This window comes from Neolamprologus brichardi, chromosome 2 (assembly GCF_056152115.1).
Source record: "Neolamprologus brichardi isolate AB-2024 chromosome 2, ASM5615211v1, whole genome shotgun sequence".
NCBI classification, from domain to species: Eukaryota; Metazoa; Chordata; class Actinopteri; order Cichliformes; family Cichlidae; genus Neolamprologus; species Neolamprologus brichardi.
Genome location: NC_142105.1, coordinates 25044552 through 25064900, shown reverse-complemented (window position 1 = coordinate 25064900; position 20349 = coordinate 25044552). Strand labels below are relative to the sequence as shown.

Below are 20349 nucleotides of genomic sequence, written 5' to 3'. Positions count from 1 at the left end.
CCTTGCACACTTTGACTGGATGATACCTGCTGAGATTTTTTTTTACATGTGATTATTCCAATAACCTCAAAATTGCTGACTCTACCAGATTGAAGAGTATCCTTGCAGACCCGTAGGACATTTTCAACTCCTTTCACCTCAGCTGACCCAGAAATGCCACAGTGAAACAGAAAGACAGAGCTGAAATCCAAGTCAAGCCACGGCCATTTGTTTGCATCTCAGCCGATATGCGCTCACCTCGCTGTTCTAGAGCAGGAATCTGAACTGCTTTCACACATGCCGACACTCTGCTCTCCAGCCCTGCTGCTTTTCCCATTAATTCCTTCAGTCAATCTAGTCCTACATCAGCTTGTCATCACCCGCCACAATTCCCCCTCAACTATGCCACTCAGGACTAATCACGCTCCCACATTTCAGTCACTCTGACGCCTGCCCCTCCAGTGTTTGGCCACTAACTTGTCGACATGCAGACGGCCACCTTTCAAGTCTCAAAGAAAGGTAGAGCAGGCATGGCCCGTGGTGACCCATATCTTATGAAGTATGTGCTTGGTTAAGGAAGAATTTTATGCACCCAAAGACAATGTACGTGCAAGAGTTGTGAAAGCATTCATCCGTCGATGCCTGCTGACTTCGTTTTGTCTGCCAATCCTTTCCTCTGTCGTTTTTCTTATATCTGTAAGGCTCTCTTTCTCTGTCCTTCCCATCTAATTTCTCTACCTCCTGGTCTTTCCTCCCCATCCCATCACTCCCATGCACATTCCTGTCTCCCTGTTTCCAGCTTTTTCAGCTTTTCCAACTTGCCATCTAGCATCTCTCTCCATCTAGTCTCTTTTCGGAGGCCTTGGGCTTACTCTAGCATCTCCCACTCCTGTTTATGACGGTGGAGGCTGAGGAAGGGGAAGTCAAGCCCACTGTGAAATATGGAGGCTATTAGAACACGGCTGGCATCTGTGCCTGAGGTTTGAAGGTGTAGAGGTGTTAAAAGTGTAAAACTGTTCAAACATAAATTTTAAATGAGAGTCAGTGCAGTGGGTGCACAGCTGTAGCCCACTCAGTTTCCTTTGTTATTCTTTGTTTTGTTTTTTTAGTTAGCCAGCAAAATCCTGTGGGAGCTTAAAATGCCAAATGGAATCACTTACATACAGCATAAAAATATGATTTAGTTGAGCACTTAAAAAAAGGGTCAATCTTCATTTCTTTAATTAAAGTTATTACTTTTTTTCTTTCTTTTTTTTTTACTATTCCTTCAATCCCAGAGTTCCAGTGTCATTAATAGCTCATTGCTGTTGCATTAAGGAGGATGAAAGTAGGAGAGGCAGACATGAGTAGGAGGTGGGAGACCATGATTGAGGTCTCCTTGAAAGGGCTGGCAGAGTCAGGAAGTGATTAGGCCACTACAATACCCCCAATAATGACAATAGAAAACATGCTCAGAGCCATTTATGTGGAACCAGTGTGGTTCTGATTTCACTATGAGAGCAGGGGAGGACGGTCACATGGAACAAAAGACAGAAGAAGTGAGGTGTTGCCCACAGAAGGGTTTTAAACCATGGGAAAGCAAGCTGAAGGCTTACTTGTTACTTTAGCTGCCCTGTTTTCTTGCCATGTCTGGATCCTGTGCAGTAAATTGACGGCAGATTTGCCTTTTGAGATTAATTTTTAGAACAAGCAGAATTTATTTTTCACAGAGAGGTTGATGAAAACAAGTTTTGACATGCAGCAGAAAGAAATTGATTGTTTTGAGGCTACCATAAGTCCTGTGTCAATCAAACGACTCCCTGTGAGCATGTGCTTGGCGACAGTGGGAAGGAAAAGCTCCCTTTTAGCAGGAAGAAACCTCCAGCAGAACCAGGCTCATGCAGGGTGATTCTGGTGCTGGGAGTAAGGGGAGGAAGACACACTGTGGAAGAGAGCTAGAGATGAACAACAATTAATGATTAAATGCAGAATGGTGTGTAAGCACATGGTGTATACAGCCGAGTATAAAGATTTTTGATACTAGAATAACCCCGTTTAGATTAGAAAAAAACAATACTGGACAAGTAAGTCAAAGTCCAGAGTTTATTTATTCTGATTATTATCATTCTTCTTCTTCTTCCATCTTGTCTCGCAGGTTTGAGAAGAACCTCAAAAAGTTACATCAGAACGTGTGACTCGATTAAGAATGTTTTCCTATTACTTAAAATAGGCAGTAAGTTCACAAAAATATTTAACATTGCTGCTTCAGTAAGGTGAATAATGACATGTAAAGGACGCCTGTCAGTGTTTTTGGGCTTTTAAAATAAAATACTCTCGATGATCTACCAACAAAATATATCAAATACTTCTCACAAGCTCCAAAGAGTAATTCTTTCCTTCTGATGCCTCTCTTGACACATTCTTTCAGCTCCTATTGCCTCCTCATACCCGACCCAGCAGTAGTATTGACATACTCTGAAGTTTATTCAGAATTTTTTTTGGTGTTTTCAATTCAATTCAATTCAATTCAATATTATATAGCACCAAATCACAACAAAAGTCGCCTCAAGGTGCTTCATAGATACAGAGAAAAACCCAACAATCATATGACCCCCTATGAGCAAGCACTTTGGCAACAGTGGGAAGGAAAAACTCCCTTTTAACAGGAAGAAACCTCCGGCAGAACCAGGCTCAGGGAGGGGCGGCCATCTGCTGCGACCGGTTGGGGTGAGAGAAGGAAGACAGGATAAAAGACATGCTGTGGAAGAGAGACAGAGGTTAATAACAGATATGATTCAATGCAGAGAAGTCTATTTATACATAGTGAGTGAGAAAGGTGACTGGAAAGGAAAAACTCAATGCGTCATGGGAATCCCCTGGCAGCCTACGTCTATTGCAGCATAACTAAGGGAGGATTCAGGGTCACCTGGTCCAGCCCTAACTATATGCTTTAGCAAAAAGGAAAGTTTTAAGTCTAATCTTAAAAGTAGAGATAGTGTCTGTCTCCCGAATCCAAACTGGAAGCTGGTTTCACAGAAGAGGGGCCTGAAAACTGAAGGCTCTCCCTCCCATTCTACTTTTAAATACTCTAGGAACAACAAGTAGGCCTGCAGAGCGGGAGCGAAGTGCTCTAATAGGGTGATATGGTACTACAAGGTCATTAAGATAAGATGGGGCCTGATTATTTAAGACCTTGTATGTGAGGAGCAGGATTTTGAATTCAATTCTGGATTTAACAGGAAGCCAATGAAGGGAAGCCAAAACAGGAGAAATATGCTCTCTCTTTCTAGTCCCTGTCAGTACTCTTGCTGCAGCATTTTGGATTAGCTGAAGGCTTTTCAGTGAGTTTTTTGGACATCCTGATAATAATGAATTGCAGTAGTCCAGCCTGGAAGTAATAAATGCATGAACTAGTTTTTCAGCGTCACTCTGAGACAGGATATTTCGTATTTTAGAGATGTTGCGCAAATGGAAGAACGCTTTTAATGTTACAGGAGGAAATGGAGTGAACATTCAACTGTGTGTTAGACAAACCTGTGGCTAGCATGTCCCCAACGTAAGAGAAATATTAAACTGAAATTGCAGAGTGCATGGGAGCTGCTCTCAGGACACATCCGCTTTATGGTTGACTATCACACAGTAGAAGTGGATTACGAATATCGATATTATCAATACCAGTGCTGATATTTGTATCGGATCAATACTAGCACCAACTGAGCAATCTTTTTTTTTTCAGTTTGTAGCCACTGAACTGTGTTAAATGTATTTCATTTATTTGAGAGGAAAAAAAGAAACAACCTCAAACATGCACTGTGAAAAATGTCTGAACCTTTTTGTGCTGACTGTCATGTGTTTTTGATTTATAGCCTATGGCGCAATGAAACAAAAGAAGCTGACCCAGAGTATTTTAGGGACAAGCACATTTAATTCAGTTCAATTCAGTTTTGTTTATACACCACCAAATCACCCACAGAAAAACCCAACGATCATATGACCCCTATGAGCAAGCACTTTGGTATATAGCACCAAATGACAACAGTCGCCTCAAGGTGCTTTATACTGTAAGGTAAAGACACATCAATAATAGAGAGAGAACTTTAACAATCACATGATACCCTATGAGCAAGCACAGTGGGAAGGAAACTCCCTTTTAACAAGAAGAGACCTCCGGCAGAACCAGGCTCAGTGAGGGACAGCCCCTTACATTTCAGGTCTCCAAGTTTCAGAATGCATGGAAAAACTGAAAGGTGTGTTTTATTGTAGTAACTCATTATTGTGAAAAGGAAAAACCAAAGTGATTTAGTGATCAGTATCAGATCGATGCTTATATTTGCAGTCAGTAGCGGTTTTTGATACAGGCGACACGGCGGTTGCCTGGGGCGGCATCGTGGTGGGGGGCGGCATCACAGGCATCGGCAAAAATAAATAAATAATTGTTCGTACTTATGCTGCCCCGACATCAGCCAGCACATATTGGGAATGGCATAGGCACCGATCGGTTTTCTATTGCCCATTTGCTGGGAGTAAGGGCGCCCTCCGTTTGCGAGGTGCGCCTGCTGCTTGCGACACAGGAAGGAGAGGGCGTGGTGGCGGGGGATTCTCTGGCTGGCTGGAGCAGCATCTAATAACCAACTCACAAAATAAAACAAAATAAAAACAAAACAACAAACACGAAAACACCAGACATTATGATACAGACTTATAATTTGCGTCGATGTTTTTTTGAAACCTGAAAAGTGAGCGCGAGAGCCCTTGGTGCGCCTGCTCGCTGCTGAAGTCAAAGTAAACTTTATTGTCATCTCCGCTACATACAGTCCAGTATAGAGAGAGACGAGACGACGAGGCTCCAGTTACAGCAGCTCAAGTACACAAACAATAAATATAAGAAGAGTAAGAAAATAGGGAGAGGGAGTGTTCGCCCGGGGCGCCAAACAGGCTAGGACCGCCACTGTTTGCAGTATCGCTCGCCGCTACCACACAGTTGATGTGCATCAGCATTGACAGGAGTTTATCCTGATATCCTGATAGGGGAGTAGGCAAAAAGAAGCAGTTTGCATGCTGATCGGTTCAATCCCTACTGTAGCTCCTCCGATCTGCGTGTTGAAGTGTCCTTAGCCAGAATCCTAAACCCAAGTTGCCCCTCATGGATACATCACAGTGTGAGTGTAAATTTTAAACAAAGAGCTTAAAGACATCGGACATGTGAATGCATATGCTTATGGGTGAATGAAGCATGTAGAAGAAAATACTTTGAGACCTCTCTACTTAAATAAATAAGCCCACAAAATATACTCAGCCTGTAATATTCTGCTTGGGTGTAATGTAATTAGCTATAACACTGTGGCAAACTGTGCTAAAAATTTGCAGTGTAAATTAGAGACTACAAGCTGGTGTGCTATGCACCAAGCTGGCTGCTTGGTGCATAGCACATATGGAGAGAACTTGGAAAACCTTTTGTGGCTAGCTACAGCTTTTAAGCCAAATGGGAAGCTTGAGTGGTCTTTCTGAGCCTGATCACAACCCTATTTTTCTTTGGGGTGCAATCAAGTGCACTAGTTGTAAGAACAGTACCTCTGTGAAATCACCGAGCAGACACTGACGCAAATCAATGGAAGTGTAGAAAATGACTCATGGTCTTCTAGCAGCATGAGGTCTAACGTCTCACATCATCTCCCGTTCCTTCTGTAGCTTTCTTCCTAGTTTTCCAAGCTTGGCAAGAATTTGCCAACAATGACAAAAAAAGCTTTTTACTAGAAAGGTCACAGTGGAGGCTGCATCATAACAGGACCAGAGGAAAGTTGCTGCATGAAGGCCAGAGATGAATGTGATATTCGCCCAACATGAGGGGAGTCTTGTACACACATGAAAGTCTTTGTCCAGCCAAACTGAAAGTCACAGAGTGCATTTAGCTCTAAAGAAATCTTTTTCTGTCATTTTATTTTTGTTTCTCGCATCTGAAACTGAAACTACATGTGCAATGTGTGCGCTGACATTTTAGCGCTCTGCCAGCTCGTACGCATTTGATGCCAAACAGCGTTCGAGCAGCAGAAGCGAAACGGCGAGTGAGGTTGAGTCGTTTTCTACTCATCCCTGCGGTGCTGATTTTGGCAATTCATCGCTCTGTCTGTGTTTCCACAGGGCCTCCAGGAAAACGTGGAAGGATGGGAAGAAGAGGGGAACCTGGTAAGTAATGCCCATCAAATCATTTAACGGTTTATTTTTCCTTTTAACCTCTTTCCCTGGAAGACACACACTTTTTTTTTTCCTTCATCGCACTCACACACCATCCGTCTTTTTCCTGTGTGACTGGGTAAGTTCGAGGCGAGGGCCCAGCAAAGGCAGTGATCCATGAGTCAGGCCACTGGATGATGGGCTTCAGTTGGCCCTTCTCCCTGTCCCTTTCCATTTGCGCCAACATAGTGCTAACTCTGGCCATGTGGTTCCACTAACTTTGCCCAGATGTCAGTCGTTCTTGCTGAGCGGTAGCAGCTGCTGTAGTACGAGCCTAATGAGTCTGCCCCGCCAACATTGCTACCCACCATTATGGTGCTGCTTTTTCAATCGATCCAAACCACAAAAACACTCCACGAGGAACCAAAACAGAGCAAGGACATAAGTCTTGTTTCGCAAATGTCATCGTGAAAGATGGAGCGGATGTTGTGCAAGTCTCACTCATCCCGATTTTTAAATGTTTCTTATTAAAAGTGGGCTCCACGACAGTATTAGGCAATTTTATCAAAACCTGCAGGATATGTGTCACTGTCATAAAATTTCCATTGTGGTTGTGAATCACTGAGGTGGATGTTTACAGATGGGATCTGTTCTTGTGAACACGGTGACTAAGTGAAAGATCATCAGTGATCCCTTTCTGCTTGTCTGCTTACTTTATTTTATCTGATCAAACGTCCATCATTTAGGTGACGGGTCGAGCAAAACGTCCCATAAATCTCGACTCGGAATTGCATGTTTTTTTATTTCTGTTCTAGAGGGCAGCCAAACAGTATATTTCTGTTTTCTAGAAATCGCAGCAGAAGGTGAACTCCATCAATGTGTTAGTCTCTTGCTGGCATGAACGGCCTGTGTGTGGTTTGCGCAATTTGGTTCTCTTTGGAGATGCAAATCTTAAGTCTTAATCTTACCGTTTACAGAGTTTCACTCATTTTCTGAAACTACTAAAAAAAAAAACAAGAAGTGAAATTAGATTTGTTAGGGTCAATTTGCTGTGGCAGATTTGGTGGACTAGTAAGTGTTCACGGCAGCGTTACGGTCTCAGCGGGACTGACCCACTTCAGCATTATACCTTACTCGTGTTTTTAATGGATTTTGGAGAGCTGTAGTGACCGGTCTCAAATCTCGATAATCAGTTTACTGTCTAACTAAATTTATATTAGCATAAAATGTGGAAATCCCTTTGGGTGTCCTCCGGGTCCGTTTAATGGAAACCTCATCATTACGAGCAGGGGTGGGGAAATAATTTAAGAAACTGGGACTGTTGTGGAGGCCCACACCCTTGGGAAAATTAATTACCCACCCCTGATTTGGAGGATGTGTGCTGCTAAGGTTTCAGCCGAGAGTGGACGCCTATTTGAGGCAGATGGTCCGTGTCTGAAGGGCCGTCGTGGTTCTGTTTAGGCTATCGCTTGTATTTTTTAGTCTCTCATCCTCACATTGCATCCTGGCTCAGAGCGAGTACGTATATGAAATGGAGAGGCTGTTTCACCATCCTGATGCTGATGACTCCAGGACAACATTTAAAAAGGCCAGAAGAGGTTTTTCTCCATTCTCTCAGAGAAAAAAAAAACAAATGAGAGTGGAGAAGGGAGCGCACAAACACGAATAACAGGAAAGAGGGCAGACAGAGTAGTTAAGCATCTTAAAATCAGCCCTCGCTGTCGTCTTCTCTCTTACATGCCTCGTTTGTTTTTTTTCTTTAAATTGTTTCCTTTTCTCTTATGTTTGCTCCTGCGTCTCTTTGTTTCTCAGTAGTCTACAAGCACATATACACACCTGTCCCAAGTTCAGTAGTTAAAGCTTGTCTTTCTGTGTGGCTTTCCAAGCTAGTGTGTTTGTTTGCCTAACCGTCTGGCCCGGGAGGTCCCCGTCGAAGCATCCAGACACAGATAAACTTTCATCCCTCATGAACCTAAACGCCTCCCTCCTCTTCTTGACACATGCTCGCTCCTAAAACATGCATTTTCATCTCTCTCTACGTATGCAAAGCTCCTGCTGAATCAAAGAGCCCACTTCAAGGCCAGAATAGAATCTGTTCATGTTAACAAGGATTTTTTTGTGTGTGTGTTTTATGGAGAGCCTGTTTTCAGTCTTGTTGGTGTTTGATGTCGTACTCATGCTGATGAGGTATGCTGTACTGAAGCCGCCAAGGTGGCAGAGCCCCAAGTGACATCATACACTATAAGCTGCATTAATCAGCATCACTATCGGTTTTATCGGATAGCATATTAAGGAATAGCTAATAAAAATTCTGCTAATGATGCGTTCACTTTGTAGGGATTTAAGTGATTTAATAGTGCTCCTGGTCTTAGCCCTGGACTTTAAGGAGATTATTAAAAAAAAAAAGAAAAAAAAAAAAGGCCACTAACAACAAAAGGAGTTCTTTGATCATTACTTTTGTTTTCTGTTAGGCAAAGAATGAAAAGCTGAATGTAGTTTTGCTGCTGAGGCTCAACATCAGAGCGTTTCAATCACGACAGAAAGACTGCCCCGGAGAAATCTCAGAAGCATCTCATTCTTTTTCTCCCCCCACAACTTTAAAGGGACAGACAGTTTGCCAGCACGCCCCGACCTTTTTACTCGCTGTTTTTCCGCCATCCAATACGCCCTTATTTTCTTAAGAAACAAAGTCCTGACATGACTTCATTTCCTAATGCAAAACATGACTCATTATCCAGCAGTCTGTTTATCATAACGGGTTCACCACAAACTGCGCTGGCGGCAGCTCTAATATGTTTGTTCTGTACTGTATTTAGGTGGTTAATTGCAGCCATCATCTAACGAACCACATTGCATGTGCAGGTTTTTTCTTTTTTTGTTTTTTTTTGTTGCAGACCACTGTTCAGAGGAATTGATTGCTATATAAACCAGAGCCTGCTGCAGCTCTCGCATGTTGTGCTTCATGTGTCTGTAGAGACTTGTAGCATTTACTTTCTAACGCTTGGTTTCTCTTTTGTGTTGCAGGGCTTCCTGTAAGTACCATTCCACCTCATCCAGGTAGTATGGAAACAAACTAAAGAGAGGTTTCAACATCAGTCACGCATGCGCACGCATCCACCTTGTATCATCCCTCGCTGTGCGTCGTGCACGGCCCGGCAAACTGCGGGAGTTGCCAGGAATCCTTTCACTCACAGACATACAAACTGTCACAGACTCACTCGCACATGCATCCACAGAGAACGCCAATAAATGGACCACCTGTGCATGTGGGTGTCCATGACTGTGCGTTTGAGTCTTTCATGGTGATGGTTAGGGAGGTGTGACTTATTTGCAGTGAGTTATTCTCCTCTGTGGGACTGTAACTCCTGCTGACACTCTGACACACTAGGTAGATAAAACACACCGTTACTCAAAGCCTTGTACAGAGTGGAAACTAATGCAGCTGTCTTCTGATATGTTTTTTGTTTTGTTTTTTCCATCTGCATTTTAAATGTCCAATTTCAGTTTTTATGCCCTTCTTTTTCTGTCTTTTTTTTTATTAAATTGTCCCATGTGGCACTGATCAGATGTGCAGAATTGGAAATGCTCTGAAACGCACCGTGACGTGCTTCCAGACACATCAGAACAAAAACAGCATGTCCGGCCAAACGGGATTTGTTCGATTGGTCTGCATCTGATCCACACTAGGCGTGCATGAAACAATGTCTTCTCTTAAAGACCCCCCAAAACTTACAGCCTACATCCCATAAAGTTGATGGGAAGGTGTGGTAATCCAGTCACTCGCTACTCTGCAAAGTAGCAATGTGTCAGTGCCGTTTATCTAAGTAATGTGCAGCGGCTGGTACTGTAGACACAATGAAAACAACTGATCTGATTTTGTTTTTTAATTATTTTTTGTGTCCAAGCGGCTTTTAGTTTAAAACCGTGGTTCATGTTTGAGAGCAGATGAGAAGAGAGAAAAAAAAATCCCAGAAAATGTGAGTCAAAAGCTGTGGTGTAATATGACTAAGTCCTCGCTAGTTCATTCGTTTCCAAATACAAATTTAGTCTCCATTTACAGTAAATTATTTCATTCAAGAATTCAATATTTTATATGAATAAATAAATAGTCAGCCACAATCCTTTAAATCATTAACCACTTGTCTCCTTTTATTATGTAGGATACCAGGCTACATGTTGGTCTTTGTGAGTTTGTTGTGTGCAGCTGTTAGTGTCTGTTCAGCCTTGATTAATGCTTCATGCTTCAATGTCTAACCTCACCAGGGCAAGGCTGGACGGGATGGATACCCGGTAAATTAGATTTTTATTTATCTTGTCACTCTATTCACTTCACCTACTCGTGTGTCTGGGCCTGGATCTGTTCTAACTTTTTCCCCACATTTATTCTGCCTTTTTCTATCCCGTCATCTTCTCTGCTTTTTCTTTCTAAATTACTAAATTAACTCATTTACACTTTCCATTACTTCCTCTTCATAACCAATAACCAACAGTGATGTATCCTGCCTCATAAATGAGAAGTAAGCTCACAGATATACAAAGCTCAGACTGGTTATATCACACGAAATATGACTAACCCAAGGCAGTTGGCAGGGGGAAACGCAGCACGTTTAGTTCTCATATGAGTAAACATAAAGAGCAGTAGACATAAATGCCCAATAATGTTAAGATATCATGAGTAAACACAAACCATAGGAGTGTAAACCGTACCACAATGTGAAACAGTCATCCACAAGGCTCCAATCATGGCTTGCAGCTTCTAGTTGGGCTTTAATATGCTTGGTGTAATGCAACGATGTACATGCATAGCTACTGAATGGAAAGCAGGTTACCAATTTCCACAAAACACAGAGCCATGCCTAATATTATCCAGAGATACAGCGGCCTCTAGTGGACAGCTAGACCTTTTCTTTTCTTTTTTCTTTCTCCCACAATTTATGAGATGAAACGGTGATTTCTAGCTTATCATCCATTTATGAATACACCTACACAAAACAGTGTGACTTCTGGAAAAGTGTGCACAATGCTACAGTCTTCCCTGAGTGGACGTCTCGGCAATCCCCCCCAAGGTCAGACGATGCAGTGCTCAGAGAAATAGCAAAACCACAAAAGCATCTCAAACTCTACAGGCCTCAGTCGGCATGTTAAATGTTAAATTTTACGACTGTACAATTAGAAAAAGACTGGACAAGTATGGTTTGTTTGTTAGGGGTTGCGGGAGAAAGAAAAATATTGTAGCATGGTTTAAATTTGCAAAGTTGCTTCTGGAAAAATACAAAAAAAAAACCCCACCAAAAACCAAAGACTCTGGGAAAAATGTGCTTTTTGAACAGACAAGACCAATGTGGATCTGTTTGGCCATAATGCACAGCCCCACATTTTGAGAACCACACACAATAAATCAACACAAACACCTCAAATCAGCTGACAAGTAGGGTAGTGAAGGGAGGATATGGAGCTACAGGACCTGGGCACCTTGTATTTTAGTCAGTCGTGAACTCCTCTGTATACCAAAGTACTCTAGAGTCAAATGAGAAGCCATCTGTCTGATAGCTAAAGCTTGGTCTAATTGAGCCATGCAACAGGACTCAATTTAAATCTAAACACAGCAGCTAATCTATAACAGAATGACTTAAAAATAATCAAAGTGTTGCAATGGCCCAAAGTCCAGACCTCAGCAGGACTGATTAGTCTGAGAGTGCTGTGCACAAAACAAAACGCTTAAAGAAGAGCGAGCCAAGAGGCCACAACCATGTGAGACACTGATAAAGTCATACAGAAACATTTACTTCAGATAATTGATGCTAAAGGTGGTTCTACAAGCTCCTGAATCATGGGGTGCACTTAGTTTTTCACCCATTGACTGGTTCCATGGTGACCCGAAATAGTCACGCCATCTTAACTCCTACAACATCTTTGCCATGCTAGCTATGCAGTTGTGGATGTTGGGAATGCGGGTATCTCGGGCTCTCGCTCAGGCATATTCCCATACAGTCTGCCTGGCACTGCACAGCCCCGCTGACGGGAAATGCCTGCTGCTAATTACACACAGGTGGACTCAGTGCACAGATAAGCCTGTGCACATTTGTGTTTTTTAGAGGATTTTGTTTGCTTGCTTGTTTGTTTTTGCCTGTGACCGTTCATCTCCATTGCCGTCTCCATTTGAAACCCCGGAGTTATTGCTCATTTTATTGTCTTGTTTTCATTTAACATTGTCCATTATCTGTGCATTGCTTAAACGCTGCACAATCTGGTTAATTCTTCCCAGTCTAGTTAGTATAATGAAATCAATCTGTATAGTGCTAAGATTACATAGATGAAACAGTGTAACGACTGGAGGAGCTCAGTCTGCTGTTGCAAGAGGCAGCTTCCTGGTCCGTGTGTGTGTGATTATAAAGACTGAGGATGCTGTGTGCTTGAGGTCACAGTGAAACAACAGCAGATTAATCACGCTGACAATTATCACGGACAGTGTATCATTACATTTAGCAGAAGCAGAGATGATAGAATTTCAAACATCTGACTTTAAAAAGGGCCGTTCTTCCTGTTGGGTATCAATGTTTGTGTGTCTGTGTGCACATGTGTGGAGGCCACATGTGTGCGGCCTCCGTCCAAACCACCTATTGTTTACGTATGTCTCTGTAACAAAGGCCAGGACTGTGGAAGTGGTCAGAGGTATGTGTGTGGATGTGAGTGCTAGATGTGTTTTCACACCAGTATTTTCTCTCAGATGCTCATATGTGAGGAGGGCAATCAGCACAAATGAGACAAGTGGGTTACCGGAGACTGCTGCGCTGCTAACTGCATTGTGCCAGAGATTTGTGCCAACAAGACTTTTTTCTCTTTGTTTCCATTCCTTAAACAAACAGCTAGATTGCTTCCCAGTGTTTTTTCATGTCCTCTCTCACCCCTATTATATCTCTCTGAATTACATACAATGCAGTTCAAGCTTTTAACCCTCCCGAGCCAAAAGTCTGTAAGTGTACAAACTAGCAAACAGTTCAACAAGATGATAATAACAGCTGTGGAAGTCCAAAGAAACAAAGGGCATCTAATCAAGTACTAATTAGAGGTACTTGTCCCTGATTTACTGGTAATACAATTTTCTGCTGCAATTTATTCTCCTGCACTGCAGTTTAGAGGCATTTTTTTAAATACACGTTTTTGTACCCTTTAATGGCCTTTGAATACTGTGTACTGCTACTTTTGATACTTAACCTTGGTTGGTTTGGAGTGTAACCAACTATTTTTTACATTTTGATATTGCAATTTTTCCATCAATCCGTTATCTTCAATTTGTCCTGAGTTGGGTTTCAGTTGAAGCAGACTAGGCAAACGTCCTTCTCACCAGCAACAGTTTCCAATTCATCCAAACTTGAGGAGAACCTGAGCTGTTCTCAAGCCAGATGAAATGTACACTGCTGAAAAGGACTGAAACATGACGTCCCAGAGGTGTTCGACTGGATTTAGGTCAGGCAAACGGGGGGCCCAGTCAGTGGTATCAATTCCTTCATCCTCCAGGAACTATCTGCATATGATGGCTCATGAGTCCAGTTATTGTTGTCCACCAGGAGGAACCCAGGACCCGCAGCAGCAGTGTAGCATCTGACAGTGGGTCTGAAGCTATCCTACAGAGGAAGCTCATGCATTTGCAGCTTGTATTTGCAGCCCTACTCTGTCAGTCATTTATGCCGTGACCATAGATTAGGGTCGGATCTTAGATAGATTGATGATTTGGAAAAGCCTCAACTTTCGGTTCAGTTCTCTCTTCACCACAACAGTCCATGTCACACTCCACGTTCCGTTACTCATGAATAAGATTTCAAGATGCTGGAATTCCATCGCTTGGTCCATCCTCTTTCATATCCTACCCGAACATGAAGCCAACAGAACCACATCATCTGCATGAGGAAGGTTGCAGGGAAGTTCCCAAGGCACATGCCCTCCTAAGCCTTGCTACGTCCTCAAACAGGACTTAAGACAAGAGGGAATCCTAGCAGAGTCAAACTCCAGTGAAAACAGGCCCGACTTTGCAGAGAGTAAGTGGATACACTTGGTTTTACGAGGGCACGATGGCCGATGACAACTGACTCGCAAACCGCTTATTCCTGCAGTTCCCCCAACAGGTGCTCCCGGGGGACCTGGTCATAACCATTCTCCAAGCCACCAAAACACACCTAGCTTCAACATTCAAACCTCTGTGAATTATCCAGAAGTTCTGCAAGGGTGAAGATCAAGTCCTCTGTTCCACAGCTGGGACTTGATCCTGAATCCAAGTTGTAATTGCAACTTTAAAATATTGGAATTAAAAAAAAAATACTGGTAGAAAAAACATTGGATCCCTTCATCCACCACTGAAGACCTGTTAAAGAAACTGCATGCATGTGTGCAGTGTGAGTGCACATGAGCTGCACTTCATTTAGGTGGCATACACATGTTGAATTCATCAGACTAATTCATGCAGCAGCCCACTTCCAGAGAATCATCAGTTGTATGATAAACAGTGTTAATGAAATGCGGTTTGCGTGTCTCTGAAGCATAACACTACGATGTGCGTGTGTGTTTTTTGCGCGTGCTCATGTACAGTGGGGCAAAAAAGTATTTAGTCAGCCACCGATTGTGCAAGTTCCCCCACTTAAAATGATGACAGAGGTCAGTAATTTGCACCAGAGGTACACTTCAACTGTGAGAGACAGAATGTGAAAAAAAAATCCATGAATTCACATGGTAGGATTTGTAAAGAATTTATTCGTAAATCAGGGTGGAAAATAAGTATTTGGTCACCTCAAACAAGGAAAATCCCTGGCTCTCACAGACCTGTAACGTCTTCTGTAAGAAGCTTTTCTGTCCCCCACTCGTTACCTGTATGAATGGCACCTGTTTGACCTCATCATCTGTATAAAAGACACCTGTCCACAGCCTCAACCAGTCAGACTCCAAACTCCGCCATGGCCAAGACCAAAGAGCTTTCGAAGGACACCAGGAAAAGAATTGTAGACCTGCACCAGACTGGGAAGAGTGAATCTACAATAGGCAAGCAGCTTGGTGTGAAAAAATCAACTGTGGGAGCAATCATCAGAAAATGGAAGACATACAAGACCACTGATAATCTCCCTCGATCTGGGGCTCCACGCAAGATCTCATCCCGTGGGGTCAAAATGATCATGAGAACGGTGAGCAAAGATCCCAGAACCACACGGGGGGACCTGGTGAATGACCTGCAGAGAGCTGGGACCAAAGTAACAAAGGTCACCATCAGTAACACACTACAACGGCAGGGAATCAAATCCCGCAGTGCCAGACGTGTTCCGCTGCTGAAGCCAGTGCATGTCCAGGCCCGTCTGAAGTTTGCCAGAGAGCACATGGATGATACAGCAGAGGATTGGGAGAATGTCATGTGGTCAGATGAAACCAAAGTAGAACTTTTTGGTATAAACTGAACTCGTCGTGTTTGGAGGAAGAAGAATACTGAGTTGCATCCCAAGAACACCATACCTACTGTGAAGCATGGGGGTGGAAACATCATGCTATGGGGCTGTTTTTCTGCCAAGGGGACAGGACGACTGATCCGTGTTAAGGACAGAATGAATGGGGCCAAGTATCGTGAGATTTTGAGCCAAAACCTCCTTCCATCAGTGAGAACTTTGAAGATGAAACGAGGCTGGGTCTTCCAACATGACAATGATCCAAAACACACCGCCCGGGCAACAAAGGAGTGGCTCCGTAAGAAGCATTTGAAAGTCCTGGAGTGGCCTAGCCAGTCTCCAGACCTCAACATCAAAATCTGTGGCGGGAGTTGAAAGTCCGTGTTGCTCTGCGACAGCCCCAAAACATCACTGCTCTTGAGAAGATCTGCATGGAGGAATGGGCCAAAATACCAGCTACTGTGTGTGCAAACCTGGTAAAGACCTATAGTAAACGTTTGACCTCTGTTATTGCCAACAAAGGTTATGTTACAAAGTATTGAGTTGTATTTTTGTTATTGACCAAATACTTATTTTCCACCCTGATTTACGAATAAATTCTTTACAAATCCTACCATGTGAATTCATGGATTTTTTTTTCACATTCTGTCTCTCACAGTTGAAGTGTACCTCTGGTGCAAATTACTGACCTCTGTCATCATTTTAAGTGGGGGAACTTGCACAATCGGTGGCTGACTAAATACTTTTTTGCCCCACTGTATGTTTTCTCCCCTCATGTAACCCTTGCCACTTCTTCCTCTCATAAATCACAGCCAAGGCGAGTTTCAGAAAAGAGTCTTCCCCCTGTCAAATAATCACAGGCAGGCAGGCCGACAGCAGGGCAGAGGGGTAAACACATACCCACACACACCAACTGACTCCTTTTCACATGTGCAGCATGCCCGGCCACAAGTGTGTTTATTCGCGAGTGCAACACTGAGACAGACAGCGGACCTCAATCAGCGAGAAGGGCCCAAGCTCGCCATTGTTCAGCCTTCAAGGCTGCAGGGCGCAGATGAAAGCCTGACGGGCACCCGGCAACATGTTGGCAATTTTCTGTCCCAAACAAACAGCACTCTGGTATGCTTTATTGTGCGCTTTGGTTCTGTTTGTAGCCACTGACTATTTCTAAGAGCCGTGTATCTACACATGTAGAGCTAACGCCGATTTCTGTCCCTGTGGTGACATTAAACAAAGGTTTTCATGGGCAGCCTCAAGAGGAAAAAATTAATCATATCCCAGGAAGAGAAAGAGGAAAGCGCTCTCTCACTATCTCACCTTCACCTTAATGCCATAAAAGTTTGTTGAGCCTGCAGTTTGCAGCATATGCAGCGTGCGATTCTCGCTGAGACGCCGGCTCTGATGTGCAGACACCAGCTTTTCGTGCTGCATCCTCGACAATCACACCCTCGTGGATAATTAGCAGTCTGCACCATAGGGAGTACAGTAAAGGCAGCTAAAACAGCCTGCGGCTTCTTTCACCGGGATTAAGAGACGAGCGCATGCAAACAGACACACGCCTGAATCAACGCGCGCATTCACACATAAGCAAACACAGACATGTGCCCTCCTGCAGGCCATGTTATTTCCCAGAGATCTATTTAACAGCCTTCTAATTGATGGGAATGTGAGTCAAAGCGGTTTTTTGTTGTTTTACCTGCTGAGGGATGCTGCAGGATAATGTGGCGCTGCAGACTAGAAATACAAGTTCTTTTTATGCGAGTGTGGTTCTTTATTTTGTTTTCTCCCACATTTACTTGAGGTTTTGGCGGTAATCTCCAGCTCTTTTTCTCACTTTTTCTAAACATTAATCTCCTATTTTTTTTTTTTTTTGCCTTTTGTGTTCTTTTACCCTCCATCTTTCCCTCCCTTTCTTCTCCAGCCTGATCCATTTGTGGTTTGAGATGCAGAAATTTAGCAGCAGCCCCTCACCCCAACACTCTGAAACCCACCACACCGCTCGTGTTTTTTTTAGTTCAGCCTAGTTTTATTTGAATTCCAGCACACGTTCCATGCCTTGCAGAGTGTTTTAAAGTTAAGCTATTATATTTTAAAAAAAGACAATAGATAAGGTACCTAACTCCCTTTGATTTTGTTTGTTTCATAGTTATTGAAACCCATTTTGTCATTGGTTTTCAGTGAACACCGACTCTTATTTCTATTGCTGATTTAATGAAGCTTGTATATTTTAAAGTATTTTATTACCAGACATACCAGAGCTCTCTCCACTGCTCGTTGCATGAAATATTGCTTCAGGCAGCTCTAGCAATTCCTCAAGTTAGTAGAAATTCTATGCTACTACTTATTAATGCAAGCAGCCCGATGTCAGACATTAGCTACAGGGTTTTATTACTGAAAATAAACCTTTCACACACATCTCGTCGCAAAGAAAAAGACCCAAGCAGCAGTTGTACCCACAATTCATAAGGCTCTTTGTCGCTTGTTAGCGGCCATAAATCAGTCCCTTTTAGATTGTGCAGCAGCCGCTGACCTCGCATTGTTCACCTCTCCTGCTCATCCTGACGAGTCTTGAAGGAGCCAGACCCCCATAAACGCTCCCAGATGCAGAGATGTCCCTGCATAGATGTATGTATACATGGTAGAGCTTAGTGTGCATGTAGGGATGTAGCCTCGGAAAACTCAGAGGGACATTTGAAATTCTCATGGGAAACTCGGGATGTTGTTTTTAATAGAGCGGTGGACATCCAGCCTGTCCTGTGCTGCATTCAGTGAAGGATATAAGGAGCGTTTCATATTTAGTCTTCACACTCCTCTGAACTTTGGACAGTCATGGTGAAATTATTGCCGTCCAATTGGTCCCAGTCATTTGTTCCACCCTGGTCTCGGCTACCTACTGCTGACTTCACAAGGGTTCCTTAATCAAAAAGACATTCTGTAAAGACGCACTTTTTATGCTTTTTTATAAATCTCTTTTACAGGCTGCTTTCAAGTTTGACAGCTGGCAAATTATGAGGCAAAAGCAAAGCAGTAAATGATCAGATGAGCGGGTAACGGCTTCACGTATCGCTCCCTCTCTGTACCTACTGCCCATCCAGCAAAGCAGGCCAAGATGAGACTGTGGTAGGGTTGCATCCGTGGGGCTGGTAAATCAGGAGATCATGAGAAAAGCCAAGACTTGTGTGCGCCATCCAAGGCCAGAAGTGATTATTGTTAATGATGGTTTCCACCCTGGAAAGCCACCAGGACTGTGAACAGTTGAGCAAGCCAGTACTTAAGGGACCCTGTAAAAACAGTTAGCTTAACATAGAGTAGGGTTGTTAAGAAGGAAGGCGGCAGGAAGTCAACATTAGCCCTTACCACATACATCACATATAAGTGTTTGTCAGGAAAGTTTGATCCAAGAGCCGGCTCTTCCTTCATGTTTAAGTAATCCAAAGATTTGAGCGCCTTTGAACTGAGCGTAGAGGAAGTTCAGTGACTGCTTGTTAGTTGTTTTTATCGAGGTAAACAAAGTGGACATCTCCAATTGCTGCTTCAGTGCTGGAGAGTGGATGAATAGGGACTTTCTTAACTGCCTGTTGTATAATCTCAGCACCACAAACACACACACACACAGGAGATGTGGGAGTGTGTGTCAAATTGATGGAACTGGAACAAATCCACTCAAGTAATATAATTATACAGCACATAGCCTTGGAGGCCTTTATCTGAGTGTTACTTGTATGCGCGCACACACACACACACACGGGGCAGGATATACATAGACCTACACATTTACTCAAATACAAAAATGAAAAACCTTCTTTTTCCTACTTTTTCACTCTGAAGTTTCGGTTATTTTTGCTGTCCTCTCTTGAAATGTTTGCCTCTACAAATCCACTTAATTGCTTTTTCCAACACTAACACAATTGACATTTTTTCATAAGCGATATGGAGACAAGACTAAAACATTCTGAAATACTAATAAGTAACAGCTGGTGTAGGGTATCTTGCCGAGGAAAGATTGTCTTGTCCGTGGACTGAAAACAAATAGTGCCTTCAGTGTTTTGAAGCAACGCTTCATTCACAGCAGACTCGGTAGGGTGACCTGCAAGTTTAATTATTGGCTCATTATGCTTTATTAAACCAGTAATTAAAGGAGCACTTTTTTCTTCTTTTTTTTTTAAATAGGCCTATTTTCTTTCTTGTTGAGAGTCTAATGAAAAGATTGATACCATTCTCATGTCTGCAGGTTAAATATAAGCTCCAGACAAAAGTGCCTGGCTTAGTTTAATTAGCATAAACACGGCAAACAAGGAGAAATTGCTGGAATTGCTCTGAGGGAAGGTGAAATCTCTAGAGCCTACTAATCACAACTTTATCGGCACAAAAACGACACTTGTGGAATGACAGTGTGGAGCTTACCTTCTTCTGGCTTCAATTCTTTACTGAGAGAGGTGCCTTTGCTTTAATGTGACTCTCAACAAGCAGTGGGCCAGTGTGTATTCATATAATGTTCCCAACACAAGATAAGCTGTCATGTCGCTATTACTTGGGCTTCATTTATAAAAATGTTCTCATACTTTCTACATGATTTTATATTTTATAACATCTTTCCCTCATTGTTAAAAGATACCTATATAATGCCACAAAGGAGGCTTTAGCAGATATATATATATATAGATAGATATTTTCTGTGTTATTTTGTTGTGCAACTATAATGTCAAACTTTCACAATTTAATGAATTCTAGAAAAATGACTTTTTATTGATTGGCTAATACCAAAATTATTTTCCATAATGATTCATTATTTAAATAA

General features: G+C 42.7%; 1 protein-coding gene across 1 annotated transcript in view; it reads left to right on the top strand.

Annotated features, from left to right (window-relative positions):
- LOC102778355 (uncharacterized) overlaps positions 1–20349 on the top strand; it is a 130634-nt gene that overhangs the window by 87036 nt on the left and 23249 nt on the right. The window contains exons 3-5 of the mRNA XM_087849225.1: positions 6097–6141; positions 9154–9161; positions 10393–10419. Coding sequence (XP_087705351.1) covers positions 6097–6141; positions 9154–9161; positions 10393–10419 — 80 coding nt within the window. The remainder of the gene's footprint in view (positions 1–6096; positions 6142–9153; positions 9162–10392; positions 10420–20349) is intronic.